At 38.6% G+C, this 18,395-nt stretch overlaps 1 protein-coding gene across 1 annotated transcript in view; it reads right to left on the reverse strand.

Annotated features, from left to right (window-relative positions):
• Nucleotides 1–1,091: 1,091 nt before the first annotated feature.
• Nucleotides 1,092–18,395, reverse strand: part of LOC126921158 (neural-cadherin-like) — an 88,427-nt gene continuing 71,123 nt past the window's right edge. The window contains exon 13 of the mRNA XM_050732445.1: nucleotides 1,092–6,124. Within this exon, the coding sequence (XP_050588402.1) occupies nucleotides 6,017–6,124 (108 nt within the window). The 3' untranslated portion in view covers nucleotides 1,092–6,016. The remainder of the gene's footprint in view (nucleotides 6,125–18,395) is intronic.

Genomic DNA, 18,395 nt, shown 5'->3' on the forward strand with positions numbered 1-18,395 from the left:
CGTTACTACCCGATTCGAAAGAACTCAACTCAATTCCAATACGTACGTATGCAAATTCCACCCATAGTGATCGAAGTTTTAAAAAATCCGTTTGTTCTTCTACCGTTGGTACAGTCGCCTTGCAACAAATTTCCAAACTCGTAAGTTCTTCTGGCAGGGGTAAAGCTGCTCACGTAACACACTTCGAAGTCGCAAAGGAACGATTACACTTCGTTCAATTTCAAGCCAAATCGGGCAAGTATCGAAAGAGACACAGAGAGAAAGAGAGAGAGAGAGAGAGAGGAGAAAGAGAATGAATCTCGTAGAAATTCCAGCCGTGGGCCAAAGAAGTGTCGCAGGAATGGACGGACGTGCGACAGGAAAGCCGGAAATCCGGGCTGCTATCGACGACGTGGAACATCACGTCTGTAATGTAACGCTCTCGAGCGACACCCGGACAGGAGGAGTAAATTTAAAGAGGACACGTTCCCGACTTCTTTCAACTTCTTTAACCGCGCACAGACACGCATGAAGGTAGACGACAGACATTATCGCATTTCAAAGCTCCTTAGAAGCAAACGGACGAGACAGAAAACGTCCGAACAAAAAGAAAGAGAACGACCCAGATAGCTGAGGCAGAAATGAAACCTGCAAAGACAGAGGATTCTTTCGGGCTCGTAATATAAAAGCGTCGAATCAGTTCGAGCGTTACTCGGGTAGTTGATTTTGGGGATCTTTACTGATGCAGTTTGATCGAATTGATTGAATTTGAAATTTTCCGTGAAAGAAGAAATAGAATTCTCAGGGAAATTAAGTTTTTCAGACGTTGAAAATTGTGTACGGGGTGGTTGATTATTCGTTTGTCTCATTTCTATCGTACTTCTCTGGTACTTCGATCAAAAAGCTTGATACAACTTTAAAGGAAAACGTTGTCAGATGACTCGATAAAACGATATTTGACGTTAATATTTCTTCCATAGCGATATATCTATGCGCAAGATCGAGAAAATCGTATACGATATCAAAACTGATCGCTCGTAGAGTTCCAATGGGATGAAATTCATAGAAATTTAACGTAAAATCTTAAATTATTCAATTAAAAGATGATAACTATTATGAAACACGTACATCGAATAAGAATCCTGTTCGAAAGTATCAAAGATATCTCTAACAACGAAACTAAAAAACATTCGATAAGAAAGTTTCCAAGTCGACGAAGCGAATGTCGCCGGAAGGCTACGAACTCTGCTTTTCTTTTTCTCGAAGAAAAAAATCAGAATGGTCGAACGATCTCGACGTTGGCTGCTATTCTAATCCTCCGATATCACCATTCTCTCAGCTTAAGAACTTACTTCGGCATTTTTATCAGGGACGCCGCCGCGTAAAACTGTAGGAGACGAGGAGCGGGTGGCTGGAAGATACCGTTCTTGATGGCGGTTAAGAATCCAGCCTGCGACCGAGATTCCAGTCCATAAATACCAGAACTACGGACAATATCGGACGCAACGCTGATAATGTCATACGTTATCGCGACTGGGCGGAAGTCAAAAGGGACACGGTATAGTTGCAATCAGAATTCAGAGATCGTGGCCTCTGGCGTGAAATTCTGTTTCCTTCTTCGTTCTCTGCTTGCCTCCCCTATTTCTCTAACCTAACCTTCTCCTCTTTGTTGCTTCTCCCAGCTTTCCTGTCTGTTTCCTTTGTCCGTTTACCTACACACGGAAGCTTCACGAGTTTCCGTGTCTTTCCCGCCCCATCCATTGCCTCTTTCTCTCTTCCAACTTCCAACTCGTTCTTCCCTCCCAACCTTCCTTCTTCGCCTCTCTATTAACCCTCGCCACGCGTTGATTACTCGCTCGCTTCTCTCTCTCTCGTATTCTTCTCTATCGTTGTCTCATTTGTTCGCTCATTAACTGGCTCTCTATTTACCATCCGTCTTTGTTACATTGTCTGTATTTTTCGCTCGTTCGTTGTATAACTCGTACGTATGACTGTATCCGCCTTTCTGGATTATTTCTCTCTTTCTCGTTGGCTAGCTGACACTATCCTGGTCCGTGCTGGGTGGGTGGTATCAGAGGCTCCTCTCGCTTCATCGTCGAGTGCGCGTAGAGATTGTGAAACACGAAATTGTGCGCGTCTGTCCGAAAGTTTCGCGACAAGTTTGCCCCCCGGGCACGCCGAACGCTGTGTCGACATAATCCTTTCGTTGACTTGGTACGCGCCAGCTGGACAATCGTATTCGGACAAACGGTTTTTGTGCCTGGCTTTGAGCGTCCTTTCCAGTGGTACGCGAAATGAAATCGATTTCGACGGGACGTAAAAGCGGCGGTTCATTATTCATAAATACGAGACAAGTTTTCACGTGATAGCGAGGAACGTCGGGTATATATATATATATATTTCGAGTGTCAGAGAATAGAATAGGACGACGGTTGTGTGCGTATATACGTGTCTGAAGAGAGAAGATGGATTGGTTTTGTGAATAGAAAGTTTGAGTAGAAGTTCGCTAAGAGAATTGACTTTGGATTCGGAAAGGAAGAATTTGGTTCGTATCGGCATGCTTGTTCCATGTGAAAGCTCGAAGCAAGAGACGAAGAAAATATGTATTATCGTTACTGTAGGAATACGAAATTAAATTTCTCGTTTTAAATAACTCGTTTTAATTGTCTACCTATTTATTTCTACAGATCGTTATAAGTTACTTCGATCGTTTATCAAAGTTACTATTAATTAACGTTATATTCTCTCCCAGAATCATGGGACTTCTTACGTAATTTGTACCCATTACACGTTAATAATCGCATGTATAATATGTATCCTACTAAACATTATTAATTTAATTATAACCATAATATAAACATAATTAATTTAAAATTTAAACACACGAATAAATTAAATTCTCAGGATCTTCACTTCTACTATTCGTACACCTCGTTAAACACGCTTACCAGCATCCATTCTTCAAACGCAAATATACTATTCTCTTGTTTCCTCGCGAAAAGAAATTACAAGGATTTCCTAAAGGAAATGAAAGAGAACAGACAACAGAAAAAAAGAAATACAAATTTTGTATCCAGAGCCGAAAAACTAAATAGGTACCACCGGTGTTCGAAGAAAATTGCATGAAAATAAAAGAACACGAGTGCTCCAAGGGTTAATACACGAGGCGAAATCTATGTGTGGAAACAAGCCTGCCAATCAAACCATGAAACGACGCCACATGCAAAACGAAGAATTCGTTCGATGGAGCTGGCATGGCGCGCGTGTTCGATTCATTTCTACGATTCGTTGGTATCCTACGTTTCCGGTCGCAAGTGCAACGTGCCGCGCGCTACTAGCCACCGCTTGGAAATTGTGTCGGATGGAATCGATATCTCGACGCTGTTTTCGCGCACTCTGCTTCGAAAGCCGCGATTCTAATCGACGTATGAACCGTCAACTTCCTGTTCCACGGCGTAAAGCAACGTGGAAAAATGGGCTCGTCGTCATCGATTCTTGCACAAGATCGTAATCGTATTCGACCGCAGTCCTGGTTCTGACTAGGACCGATTCGTTCGTTCGACATTCCCTTTTGCCGATTCTCAATGGTGCCTCGAAAATATATGTATCTATATAAATACATGTATAGGGAGCTAGGGTTATCCGAGTCAGCTAGGCTTCTACATTTGAAGATTCAATCTTGAATCCTTTGCATAGGATAATCAAATTTGTAATATATCGTCACGAGACACGGTTAGTCCTTAATATGAAAAGAGGGAGGAAGGAGGAGTTTATGTTAGATGCAGAAAGAAGAAATATCAAAAAAAAGAAAATGTGATAGGGTTTGGGAGTTAAATGTACCTATTTGTATTTAATTTAGCATATTTTATAACTTTAAAATGTTCAAGGCGGATGTATTTTAAAACAAGCAGAAAAGCACGTTCTGTTATGCTACGTGTTGTGTAATTTTTGCGATTTATCACGAATGTTTATTTTTCTCGTATACGTGTGCGTTTGTGTCTACGGTATACAATTACGATTTATGAAGAATGTTTCGAAATGGAATACGCCATTTTACGAATGAAAACGGTAAATGTAGTAAAATGATATAGGACATTTCTGCCGTAGTAGAAACATAAATATAGCTACAGATATTGATACACAGAGTATCTCACGATATTTTCTAAATTACCATAAAAGTAAGAATTCCTGGACTTTTTTTATAAACTACGTTTCCGTCATTAACGAATTAATACACTCGTTCGCTTTACAAATTTTCCTTTTATTCGACCGATCCCGTGTCTCGATACCACCGAAAACGACGAAAAATATCATTTTTATACAACGCATTAAAGAAAGTAAGAAAGGAAACAGGAGCGCAAGAAATGCAAATTACGTAAAAACGCAGCAGGAAATACATTTCTGAAATATCACGGATCTTTATTTTAAAGCGAACCTTCGAGCAAATCCTTTCCTCTTAAAGGAGCACAGCTATCCTATAAAACGATCCTTTATCCTCAGGCGGCACGGCACGGCACGGCACGGCACAGCACGGTGCGGCGCTGCGTTGCTTTTTATCCTCTCTTTTTCGCATCGGTATACCGTGCGCGCATTAATTTCTCTAGGAAACAGTGCCAGCGATAACAATGCAAGTTGAACGCGAGACCTCAGGCTCCCTTTTTATCGCAAATCAAAGCACGCCACCGTTTCGAATCGCGTCTCTTATCTTCCTCTTTTCCGATATTGCGTATACCGCTGCCTTCTTTCTTGAAAGGGGCAGCAGTTTCCCTCGAAGAAAGAGATTTCATTACAAGAAATTCGATCGATACGACTCGAACCTTCTTCCTAGTTTGAATAAATTAGACACGACTGCCACGTTTTCTTAAATAATCCATCCGGATGCAAAGATGCTTTGAATAATGCTTTGCGAAATTGTACGCAACGAATAGATGCGGAATGTTCCATCGGTTCATCATGCCCGATGGCAATTTACATGATCGTTTGAAGATAAAAGTTTTAACGATACGAAATGTAAAACAGTATTTTTTCCATTTATTCAAAATCTTCGTTTGAATCGTCGTCGGTGATTCGATAAATGCTGCACAAAGAACGAAGAGGATGGACTAAAGGGCTTAGAAATTAGAGCTGAAAATTTACATTTCTTTTGAGCGTGCGCACGTGTATGGCTCCTGTGAAGACAATCCTCTTACGAACAAGGAAACGCGTCCTAATTTGTTCTCAGTTTTTGTTTCGTTCTGTTTTATGCGTTCTTGGTCTTGCCAATGGAAACGCAAACAGAGGAAGGTAACACGGGAACTACACGTTTCCTCTTTGACTCAGTTCCACGGGCTTTGTGGATGGGAACAATGTTTTCGCAGCAACAGCTCGACCATGCTCTAACTAAAGCGGCACTCTTCAATTTTTTTGCGTCTGGATCCGCGAATCTTCTTTGGCAACTTATACATACATACGTACGTACGTATTTATATCCCGCGCGCGCTTTCAAGCGATTACATGCAGATAATTAAATGAAAAATACCGAGCTACTTTTCCAATGATATTCAGAACAATTAATTTCTATTATTACCGTGACGTTATGTATTGTACTTACGTTCTCTCAATTTGTTTCTCACAACGAACACAATTATACAAGATTTAGGCTAAAACGTTTCATCGATGCATTTCCTTCAAATATGCTAAAAACTCAACGATATTCTTTTCCACGATAAATAAATATCGAAATGAAGCAACGCCGGTAAAGAAATTCGTGTAGAGAATTCAAACTTCATATTTCCTTTGTCACATAGCATAGAACTTTTGCTTTGAAGAATCATCCGTTGGTCAGCGTGATAAAAGAAAAAAATGGATTGACCGCCGCTGTGAAAACTTGTGCCAACGATCGGGCGAGATAAAGGCACGAAACGCGTTCGATTGCACGCTTTAATCTTGCCAGAGAAAGTTTCTTTGAAAAGCGGAAAAGGGCACGCTTCCATCCGCGTTCCAAACACGATTTTAAATCTTCCACGTTTTTTCCTATTCGAGCATCCGATCGCACTTATTATTTCCTTCGACTGGACGCAATTGAAATTGCATTTCGTTTCATTTTCGTCGAGCAAAGCGCGAAAGTATTGCTCGGTCGGCTGACGGTAATTACCATGCCATTGTTCTGTCGTATTTGTCGGATATGATCGTTCGATCGCGAAATTAAAAATCCGCGCGACAAATTCCATCGATTGTTCGCTACGACAAAACGGCATTCGCATTCACTGCGCATTAATCCTCTAAGCGTGGGCGCGCCTCGCACCAAATACTGTCAAAACGAGGGTATATGCATCGTTTATACGGCAAATGTTTGCCAAAAGAAGCTTTTGCTTCGCTAAAAATATGTCGCTACTAATGGCTAGCGTTTCGCGATAAGTGGTTCTATCGATTCGCTTGGAAATGCACTGGAAGAAATTTTTCAACCGCGTCTTCGTTTCTAAAAATTGAAATGTTTTCAATCGCCCAACCACCTCCTGTTAATCGATGGACTTTCTCTCGATTGGCCTTTTACGATTTCCATTCGATTAATCACTTTCGCTATCACGGTAGGCGTAAGGATGAATTCACACGGTTAAAAAGTGTTAATTAATATCGTATTTTTGAATAGCGCAATTGTTGCTTGCAACTCCGTGTATAACGAGATGTTTGCGAGGATGTTTTTATGTAAATTAAATTGCAGCCCTTCGATGTTTAGTATCACGATGTGTAAAGTCTGTCTTAAAAAATGTTTTCAAGGAGACGAATTTTCCATTAATGTCTATTTGATAGACGCTACATATGCACAAGTTCTTGATAATGAATAAATAAACAAAGAAATAATTCCGACTCATCCTTTGTGAATTCCTGGTCGTTTCATCGCATCATAAAAGAGGTTAAACGGTTAGCTAATGTTAAACAGAAAAAGATCGAAGGAAGCGTAGTCTATCTGACTCAGCTACGCCCGTAAGAGCAACCTTTGCTTGCTCCAATTTCGTTTCGAATGCGTGTCACTGTTGCAGACGACTATTGTTGCACGGTACAGTATACTATTCGACATTCACCGTCGAACCATTCACAAAACGTCGATTCAATAGGAAGAAATAAAAGTTTCTTTCGAGCGTGCGTCCACACGTTGTTCTATTTCTCCGCAACTCGACGTTCTCGCGATCAAACGTTCACGCTTTGATTATTCATTGGTTTACCGAAAAGAAAGAACGAAAGAAAGAAATACAGGTCGAATAAAAGAGAAAAGGGTCGGCGAGCAACTTTTCGTCTCTGATAATTGCTTGTTCGTTCGGTTCGTGAAATTCTTTGAAAATTGAACAGCTACCGTAGTTATGTAACTGAAGGAAATTGCTATCGAACGCAGCGATACGCAAAAAAACACAGGGAGACGCGCGCTTTAAACGATTACAAAGAAAAAGAGACCAACAACGAGTAGGTAAACGAAGTTGTTCGAGCAGAAAAACGTACATCGATAACGTATCGTATTCGTGTAACGTTAGATTTCTCTCACATCTACGTTTCAATTATCACCGAAAACAGATCAACCCTTAACGAAACAACAAGGATTATCGTCTTTCGATCTTTCGGATAGGAACGCACTTTAAATAGCTGCGATATGGAATTCCATTTGATAATATGTCTCATAAATAGACAACTTTGCTTTCCATATATAGCGGTTCCGTTGGTTTTACGTGTTTCTGATATTCATGATTTTGGGGATCAGGGGATGTCAAACGAACTGGGATCGTAGGACTTTGAACGGATTACCCTGAGTGGACAGCACGTTAGGAATTCTCGATTCGAGGGTTATCCCTGATAGGAGCGAAGATGTCCTAAAACCAGTGCATCCTGTTAACATCGAATGATACAGGCCAACCTATGAATAAGAATTACTGGAATAATAAAGAAGATAAAAGTAAAAGAAGACAAATCCACTTTACTCAAATTGATTTCGCATGGATTGAGCATACATGAATGTGCGAGTTCAACTTACAGGCAAAGCGAAATAACGTAAAACCATTATCTTTTGCTCGTCTTTTTTTCGGCCTTTAATTAGCACGCAAAATTTCCCATTACGAAAAATACCGTCAAAGTAATTGAATTTTGTTTTATTTTCCCTCCAACTGTTGCACTTAGTCTTCGTCTTTTTCTTTATCTTTCGATCGTTTTCCATAACGCTTTCTCGATTGGGCAAATCTCGCCGCGAAACGACATTCGTCGACGGAAGTTAACGGATCGATCGATAACAATCGGATCTCATCGACCGTAAACTTCGACTTTGACTGCTGACGTAACCGGACGAAAAAGCAACGGAATTGAACGTGAGACGACGAAGTCGCGAAACGAACCTCTCTCGTGAGTTCGCACGGAATTACTTTACACGAAGTCGACTCGAATCGAGCTGCTTTCAAGCTCGAACGCTATCCCATTAACGTTAAGATCTCGACGTTGGGAAGGTGGTTGCGAGTTATAGAGACTCCAAGTACTATCCGAGTATGTACGTGATTACGTGTTCGTTACTAAACTCTAATGGCTTTTTATTTCACCTAAATTACGCGATCGTAATTAAAGCGAGTTTTTCGATCGATAAACGACCGTTGTTTTAAATATCGTAAAACGTTTCCGTTTTATATATTATTTCTTTGTTCTTCGTTTTCTGCTCCAATAGCGGATAATCAGACCGTCGTACGTACGTATTTATATTTTTATAGTTTTACCTTCGAACAAAAGCAAAATTATTATTCAACAGCGCAAAAATATTCTGTGAATTATTATCTCGGTCTTTCGTTTCAAACACAATTCTATATCGTAGCGTTATACGGTTCATCGCAGATTCGTTAAATACTTGAAATTTGCGTTGCTTGTCGGGGATAAAGACATAGTTCGAGCTACATTCGGAATTATGGCTTTCCTCATTTTAGCGGTCAACCAAAGTTCTACGCAGGTCTAACTTAAATAAAGCCAGGGAAATATCTCCCTCGTGTATTTTGTTTAGCTTTCATGCTGATTTTACGTCGACGAGAATCGTTATCCTTCTATTTTATTCGTTGCTTTGATGTTCACAAACGTACATACGTATAAAAATTAATCACATCCTAATTACTGCGACGAGTTTGAGATGCAAATATTAAATATTTCGATTCTAAAGAATACAGATAGCTTTCAGTTAGAGAGAACGAGAGACGGTAAAATTGCAGAGTATGCTACTGAAAATGTAGATATTTCTCTATGCTTGATGCACAAAACACGCGATCAATATTCGTTCGGTCACGATGTTATTGGTTCATTCACTTCGCGTAAGAAGCTTAAGTTATTCAGAGTAGCTCTGCGTTATTCTCGTTGACTTAATTAATATCGTTATCAATCGATTTAAGATACATTTTATACAACCGGTCAAATCAAAATTTATTATTTAAACGACGATAACAGACGCTTAAATATTTTTCGCTACCAAAAAAGGGAGCTACTATTTTGCTACTCAAAATAGGATCGAATTCGAGTTCCATCTAGTTTCGCAGATTGAATTCGAAATTCATCATTCAAAATTATGATCGATTTGAACGATTTCTTGGACAATTTGCATCAATTATCGTCTTTTGTGTAAAATCATCTCAATACAGATCCTAGTTACGAACGAAAGTGCGTATATCTTGACTTCGTTTCGGTAGAAGGCGTTCTAAATTTTCGTTGCAAACCCTTACAAATGCGAACAAATAAATTCAGATTAAATGTGTTTCGAGAGTAGGCGGTGTCCAGGCGTAAACGACAATCTTACCGTTTAATCATCAGCCAACTAGAGGACACAATTAATTACAGACAGCAATTCGTCGTGAGGATGGCTGGTTGTTAACCACGTCCGACACAGGGAACGTGGAAATTTTACGACGCTACTCTGGTATCGTTAACACGGCTTTCCTACGTGCAACGTGCAACGTGCAACGTAACGGTCTGTTCCTCTTCTCACCCGCTACGAGCTACGATTTAGCATAATTGCAATTTAACACTTGTCCTGAGAGAGACTTCCACTTAGCCGCAATTCGCCACGCTCGTCTTGCTCGTCGTTGGCCGCGCGACTTAAAACTTTCCGCATTTGCATGAGACCGATATCCCACTGATACGATTAGAATTTACCGCATCAGAAAACGTTACCACGCTTCCCCGTTTCCAACCGACTGCGAACCGGCTCACGTTTAATTCGTGCAATTCACAACTGGTCATTTTTCATCCGTTTTCTCTTACGTTTCACTCGATCGATCGATCGATCGGTTTCCGACGCACTTTCGTTCCAGTGTCGTAATTGTCGAAATTTTCGCGCGATTAATTAACGCGGCCGAAGATCATACGTTCGTGAAGAACGCGATCAGAAATTTGGAGATAATATTCTATCGCCATCTTCCCTTTTCGTACGTACTTGGAAAAGAGGCTGGATACGCATCGCGTATAGCGCTAAATTTTCCGCATAATACCACCATATATATGAAATTCGTATTAGTCGCGGTCAGTCGTATTAGATACGTATTTTATTGGGCGTACAAACAAAGTCATCGTACTAATTAATTTCATATTTCGCCTGTAACGGATCGCTTTTCATTCATGGTTCAGCGTAAACGCGGTTACTAATAATTACCCGATGGTATCAATTGCGATGTCACGTTACACAAACACCGTATTGTTAATTTATATTCGAAATTTGGACGACGAACATGTACGCCCCACCGGGAGAAGGTATAACGCTGCTATTTATGCTAAATCATTCACGAAGTCCCCTGTAGAATCCGAAACGTTCATATCGCTTAATTTAAATCGCATTGTTAATGAACGATGCTCGGCATGAGCGCGGGCGCGCGTTAAATCGCACCAAAACCGTGACACTTCCATTTTCTCTGTTACTATCCTAGAGTAAAATATAATTTGCTTTAAACGCCACCCAATAGCGCGCTCGTTTAAATTTAAGAGACATTGCGATTCCCTGTGTCATGCGCATATGCATTCTCATTTATTCTACTTATTTGAAATTTTCATTTACCCTATTTTCCATATGTTTCGTATTTAAATTATTTCCGTGCTGCTGTTTTCTACGCGAAATGCCACATCATCTGCATTATTCATTTAAGAAGTTCTGCGAATAGATCCTTAATTATCTAGAATTTATAATTACGTCGTGGATCTTTAATCGCGTTATCTAGATTCGACAAACTTAATTAGTTTGTAATGGCAAAGTGCTATTTGAAACACTTTGGCTCCTTTATGTGGAACAGTAATGAGAGCCAGAAATCTAGTGCAAGAAGTTAACCGGAACAATTTATTTTAATTCGCTTTTTATAGTGCATTAGACGAAGGTAATTTCAAGCATAAAGAAGGTAACGAAACTAGTATCAAGACTTTATCGATGAAATATTGTGCAAATTATACCTTTTAAAAATCAATCGAGAAATTAACGCGAAAATTTAAGAATATATTACTTATGTTATATAATATACACATGTATATGTATATAGATATATTAAAATGTACCAATACATACCGTTTCAAACGAGAAATTTTTCACACGGAAGAAAAATACAATTTGTTATTTCTGTTGCTCGGCTCCACATATCATACGTATTGTGCATAGTCAAGAAACGCTGCTACAGACTCGACGATATATTATCGTTTTTTGCTTTGCGCCGAACTTGCGTTTCACGACAGCAAAAGGATTAACTTAGTGATTTATTATGTCCCTCACAGAATTTTACGGTAAAGAACAGCGTCACATGTCTATGACTCCTATGGAGAGATTTAACCAAAGTCTTGGTCCGACCGCAAAATACGGACCCGTAAGTCAATACTTTCCTGTTAGATTTTAATTAAAACGTCCTGAAGCAACCGTTTTACGTTTTATCCGGCATCCATTTCGATCTACCATCAACCGTATAACTAATTACTCGCTATGGCTATACTAAACGCTTCTCCGCTTCAAACATCGAGCGAATTTATTAAAGTGATATCCGTCATTGCAAATACAGCTACTAAATAATCGAGCGCCGATGCAACATGCTTTGATGGAAATTACCAAATAGTATGACAAAAATCACTGATGTATGCTACCTATGAATCGCGAGAATTTCGAAATTCAATCCGAAATTTTCTCTTTAGAAAATTCTCCGAAAATATAAAAATTTAGCGAATATCGACGTTTGATTGAAATTCGCGTAGAGTATCAAAGGGCTTGTAAATTTTAATTCCAACATTAATGTAACTTTATAGCAACATTTAAAAAATATGAAAAGTCACAGATTGATACTAACGTTAATTAAAATTTACGAAGAAAGTTTACACGTTCGTAAAGTTAAATACAATTAAAACATGGAGTAGTTTAAAAAGTTGCAAATGAATATAATAATATCGATTAGAGCTTCTTTCAAAGAGAATCGAAATCATTATAAATTTTAATATACCTGAAGTACCTTCGAAAGAAATAAAAATTACAAATAAATAAAAATCGATGTTTCGATTCTGGCTTACAGATTCTGATACAATTAAAATATTTTATCCGTTACAAAGAGATGTAAAGATATTCGGTCTGTACGCCTGCACGAACTTCCGTTTAGTTCGAGTTGCAGTTCTCAAATATTTTTTACCAAGAGTTTGATGAATTTTTCTACGTATTTAAATACACTTCTTGAGAAAACAAAGCGTAGAAACAAAGGTGCGAAAGCACTTGTTAATTAATCAAACCTCGACAAACCGGAATCCCTTCGTGAAACACGCGATAGAAACGCGACCCCAGATCCAACCGCGTTTCTCTCTTCATAATGCAAAGCGACCAGGCTATCCACTTGCACCAGCGTTCCAATAAATATGGTTAACCTGTTCCGCTATCTACGCTCGAATCTTGCTCTCCATTATACTTACTTTAACCCGGGCCGTTTGTTCGGATCACTTTGCGGTTTTCACGCAACGCAGCGCGATTTAAGGCGAGGATTCAGGTTGTACTCCGACCTGACACCACCGTTCTTCGACACAAGGATGTTCGTTTCATTACGTAATCACGAACGAACAAGAATGTTAAAGTTTCGCGAAGATTTTAGAAAATATAGAGGAACTGGTAACGGTGGAAGAAAAATTTGTTCGATAAATGAAAATCGAGAGGTAGATGAAAATTGAAATATTTCAAGATCCGAAAGTATAGACCAAGTATAAACGAGATATGAATTCGAATAATAAGCTAACGCATTTGGTTTTATTTAATTGAAAATTCCATTTGAATTTTAAATTGCTCCCTTTCCATGAATTATTGAAGGGAAATTTATGGATATTCCATTCCATTGTACGCGTTACTTGTTCGTGTCATTGTCTCGTGTAAAGTGAAAATCAATGTAAAGAGAAAATAAACGGGCGACCGAAAAAAAAAGATCGAAGACGATAAATCGCTATTGTGTTTAAATTTTATTTTGACAGTATGAGAAGTTGACTGGGGAATTTTTATATTTATTAAAGGACGCGAAGAATTTTTTTGAAAAAGTCTCGGTAAAATGTTTCACGTTGAAATAGCAATAATCTCAGCTCCCGTGTACATAATTAAAATAGATTTAAAAGAGTAGCTAGGCGATCAGTTTTTCTTATTATTATATAATAAAATAACATCTCGTGGAGCGGAAAGAAACAGAAGAAAGCAGAAAATGAGAAAATCTAAATTTACCAGAACGTAATTCACCTAGTCAAGAATCATTAATGCGAAAAACAAGCGATAAAGTACGATAAACTGATCCGGTTTTTTCCAATCGCGATATTCGCGTGGGTGTGAAAAACGTCGTCAACAGCCGACCTTCCCGACGAGTTCCACGTCATGGCAAAACTTTTGCGGGCGATTTATGCGAGCCGTGGCCAAAAATGGAACGCACTGTGGCTGGTAACGTCGATTGGAAATTTATTACGAATCGAAATCACGATACGTTTGTACTTTCTACATTCGTGTGACACGTACGACACGAGGAAAAACTGATAAATTCACTGGGGCCTTTTTTGCCCTACCCACAGCGTGACGGTTAATTAGCGCTTTTGCCCTCGCTAAGGTAAAATTATGTCTTTTCGTGATTTACACGTAGCCGGTTCGTGTTAACACGAATCACGTAGATTTAACGATTATTGCTGTACTCGTTTATATTCGTCTTATACTTACAGTCGAAACTATCGATTGCTCTGTTGCTGTGCGAATCAATCGACACATACATATAGCTATTATAGCGGTGCTAACGATAGAACGTGCCATTTTTCTAACGACCTCGTTCATATTCGTTCAGCGATCATAAAATTGGTCAATCTTCGTTCCTCGCGACTTTCATAAAGCTTCGCAACATTAAGAACTTTAGAAAGTTTCCAAGACTTCAATACTGTCAACTTCGAAAGACCTCAACTTCCCACAGTTTCGGCAGGCATCAAATTTATTCGAAATGTTTCGAGCAAGTTGGAAGAAGGAAAATGTTTAAGAGCATTAGACAAATTACTCGATAGACGCAAATTTCCCCCTTTGGCTACTTACAGCATATGACGAACTTTGTTCTAACTCGTCAACGCGAAATTTTCTAACGTTAAATTGGAAATATATTTTAAAATATATCAGATATATTTTTCAGATATTTGGGAATAAATCTCGATACGAATGCTCGCCAATTAGCAACCGACTAAATTACAAACTGCACGGATTAAGTCACGAAATCAGCATCCGTGTATTTATCAATTTTTGTCGAATATCAAAGAAGCGACGCTCTTTTCAACGAATTTTGCTTTAAAATAAAAAGCTAACGGAAGCAAAATTTACGTATCGTATGAAAAATAAAAGCAATTTGATCCGTATGAAACGATCGGCTGGCTAAAATGTGTTATTAATAATTCACGAATATCTTCCATTCCAAACGTTTACTAATCTTTGTTCAATCATCGTGGCTGTTAAAACATATATGGACGATCATACGATTTGGCGTGAAAAATCTAAAAATATTTTACTCCTGATTGCTCGTATATTTTCTACCTACCGAGCTTTCAAGTGGAATTAGCTGAAAAAATACGAATAAAAACAGACATTGGATATCAATATTTCCTGAACTTTGGAATTCGTTTTACCATCCGAACGAAAGTCGTATATCTTGAAACCCCTTTCTGTCTTTCATTTTATATTGTACCGAAAAAAAACGTCAAAGGGTAAAGCAGTTGGATTTTCAAGTTTCGACAAAACGATCCTAAAAAGTTTCCAAAAAGATGTCCAAATACTTTCATAAGCCATTGTAGAAAATTATTATCCGCAATACAAAGAAAGTATGTTCACAAATATCTTCAAATAATACGATCAAATTAAAGTACAGGAAAGTGGATAACTTTATATTAATTTAATAACTAAAGAACACCTTTTATTTCTCCCTTAAATCTCTTCCTAAGCCTTCAACAGGTTGCTGGATTGTACAAAAAAAACGTTCACTGAAACATAAACTCGTTTCTCGATCGTTAGCAGAGACGGTATTGAGAACTCGCGAGAAGAAAATTATAGAACCGTTGCCGTTGGACAACAATCGTCGCGTAGCGCATTCGCTGTTGTTTCATGCCAAATAAAGCTCATAATACGGCGAAATGTAGCCACGGCGCTTCAACTAATCTGCTAACGGGACAAATTTGCCATCCCTGTGAAAAACGAGCCATTATTCGAAATTTAGTCGCCCGTAATATAATGTAGATACGGCCATCAAATATGCTAACAAAATACATTACACGTTATAAATTTTCACGTATCCGCGACTAGGTGGTTGTTCGGCAGCGGGAAAATGCGTATACCGAAAAGCCAATAATGGAATAATCATTGCGGGATATACGTATACCACCCTTGTGTATAAAAGCGGCGTCGAAAATGGTAATCAGTTTTTCCGTTATCATCATCTACGATCGTTTGTTACTAAACAAGTATCATTTTTTAAGTTGCCTAATAAATTCCGCACAACTGTTCCCTATCGCGGAAAATTCATCTTAATTCTTAACTCGATTCTTTGTGTAATTCTACAGAGTTTTCTGTCGATCGACGTTATTTACGAATCTATCTTTTCTTACCTTGTGAAAACATTTAATTTCCCATATTTTCTAAAATATTTGCGGTGAGATTTAAACAAAACAACTGTCGGTGACGAGAGCATATTTTTGTATCTTCCCTTATGTTACATACATAACGTATGTTATTCCCATAAATGGGTCAAGACGAAAAGTAAAAATATTTTATACTATCTATTTAAATGTCGAGCATTTTATTTTTCTCGGTTGTACGAGGAAAATATTCTGCACGGTCGAAGTACAGCAGGAAAAAGGACTGTATTTCAGCTTAAAGGGGAAAGATTAAACTTCACTAGGTAGCAGCATTACGGAACAAGCAAAGAAAGCAAAGCTTGCTACGTTATTCAAATTCACAGTGCTTTCTGCCCTTTCTTACCTTTAATATTACAAAAGATTCACGATTTACCCTAATTGCCTTAACCGACCTTTATTTACAAGGTAGAAAATAGTTGTAAATGCGGAATGGTAAACTTCAATTGCGAATTCATTGTTTATTTTAAAAAATACTTGGAGAGGTCCTCGTTGGAAGTTACACAGACCAGGCGAAACCCGATGAATTTTCAACAATCTTTCTCACCGCGTTAGGAAATTCGTAAAACGAGAACTTTCAAAATCGTAGACGGAAAGTCCAATGTTTGAAGATGAAACGAGATTTTCCAGGCTAAGAAAACACACGCCAAACTTCCAACAATGAATTCAGCGATTGTTGTTTTGCTTCCTCGTTGCGTACAATATCACGCAGCCAAGCAATTTTCTCCTTAACGCGTTTCTTTTATTCGGCAGGTTACTCATTTTGCTTTAATTCCTATTAAATACACTTTTTCTCGATACTTCTGCTCTTTCTATGCTTCTTGTATTTTCATATAATATTTTCTTACTGTACGGCGACGGTCAAAACTCGGCGATCCAATTTGTTCCATAGTTTCGATGTTTAACGTTTCAAAATATCTCCATACTGTTTCCACAACAGATTCAGTTCGAGCAATAAGAAGAGCAAGTTAAACAATTTTATGACAAAAAGAGGCGAACGATAATTAAATTTTTAACAGTTTTATGTCACAAACGATGGTATAACGTTAGAAGCAAAAAGTCACTGGTGAAATTAAAGTGAAATAATACTTTGTCCAATATTAGAGAGAAAATTCCACGAACTGTGAAGTTACGAATTTACTATGCTTTATATATCATTATACTTCGTGAGTAATTTCAGAAACAATCTACGAAGAAATTAATCGTAAATCGAATTATTTTTGACAAGAATCGTTATAAGTTATAGGATCTTTTAACTTCAAATTAGAAGCTTCATGAAGCAATCAAAGAATTGCAAATTTTTAGCACGGCAAAGTAGAATGCGATTAATAAAGGTATTTCTCTTTGTATTATTAACTTAGCTACGGTTCTCGAATTTTTATAGCTTAATTATGTTCACATTCCAATAGACAGAGATACTTTTACTAATACTTCTACTAGCGTTCAAAATATCCTACTTTCTATCATACGTGAAATCTTGAACAGAGAGAAACAAAACCTTTTTACCTTTTTACGTTTACCTTCTTCATCAACCTAGAAAAATATCTTATTCAACCTCGCTATTTACACGTTTATTTCTAGGTCGTAACAACTCTTACTTGGCCCTTCTCCTCTCTCCCCAAAATCACGAGAAAACCCTTATATCTTCATAAAAGTAGAGTCGTGCCATAAACGCGCGTATCTCCGAGAAATCCCATTTGCCCTCGAAACATCATAAATTCGCCACTTGCAACCGTCACGATTCCGATTGCGGTCTAGTTTCCACGACGAAACGAAATTTCCTAGATGCACGACTGATTGGACACGAAACAACGAGCAGTCGGTCCATAGTACATACGGTATAACGTAAACGTTGCCGTGGCTCCTCATGAAAAGTTACGGGAACGTGACCAATTGGCTCGCTCCTTAAGCACACGTGCAGAGTAATTTGCCGAGCAAACATTATGCGATTGCAAATTCTACGTGGACACGCTGGACTACATCGGTGTCAGCCAAGGAATTGAATACGGTATCGTGGCATAGCCGATAAATTTGCAACCGAGAACGGAATTCTAAACCGGAATTCTAAGAGCGGTGGAAAACGACTATTGGTCCGCGACGCGACATCGCCAAAGCAGTCGGACGTTTCGAACCCGTAAAAAGATTTCTGGCCGTGTGTTATCGCCATCACGTTCTGCACCTTTCGACCGTAATCGTGGAATTGGCCGAAACGGTAAAGTAACAACTGTGACGTGACTTTAGAGTCGGATCTTTCACGTAAAATACAAATGAGAAAAATGAGCGATATTTAGATGGAAGAAGAAAGTTCT

This window comes from Bombus affinis, chromosome 10 (assembly GCF_024516045.1).
Source record: "Bombus affinis isolate iyBomAffi1 chromosome 10, iyBomAffi1.2, whole genome shotgun sequence".
NCBI classification, from domain to species: domain Eukaryota; kingdom Metazoa; phylum Arthropoda; class Insecta; order Hymenoptera; family Apidae; genus Bombus; species Bombus affinis.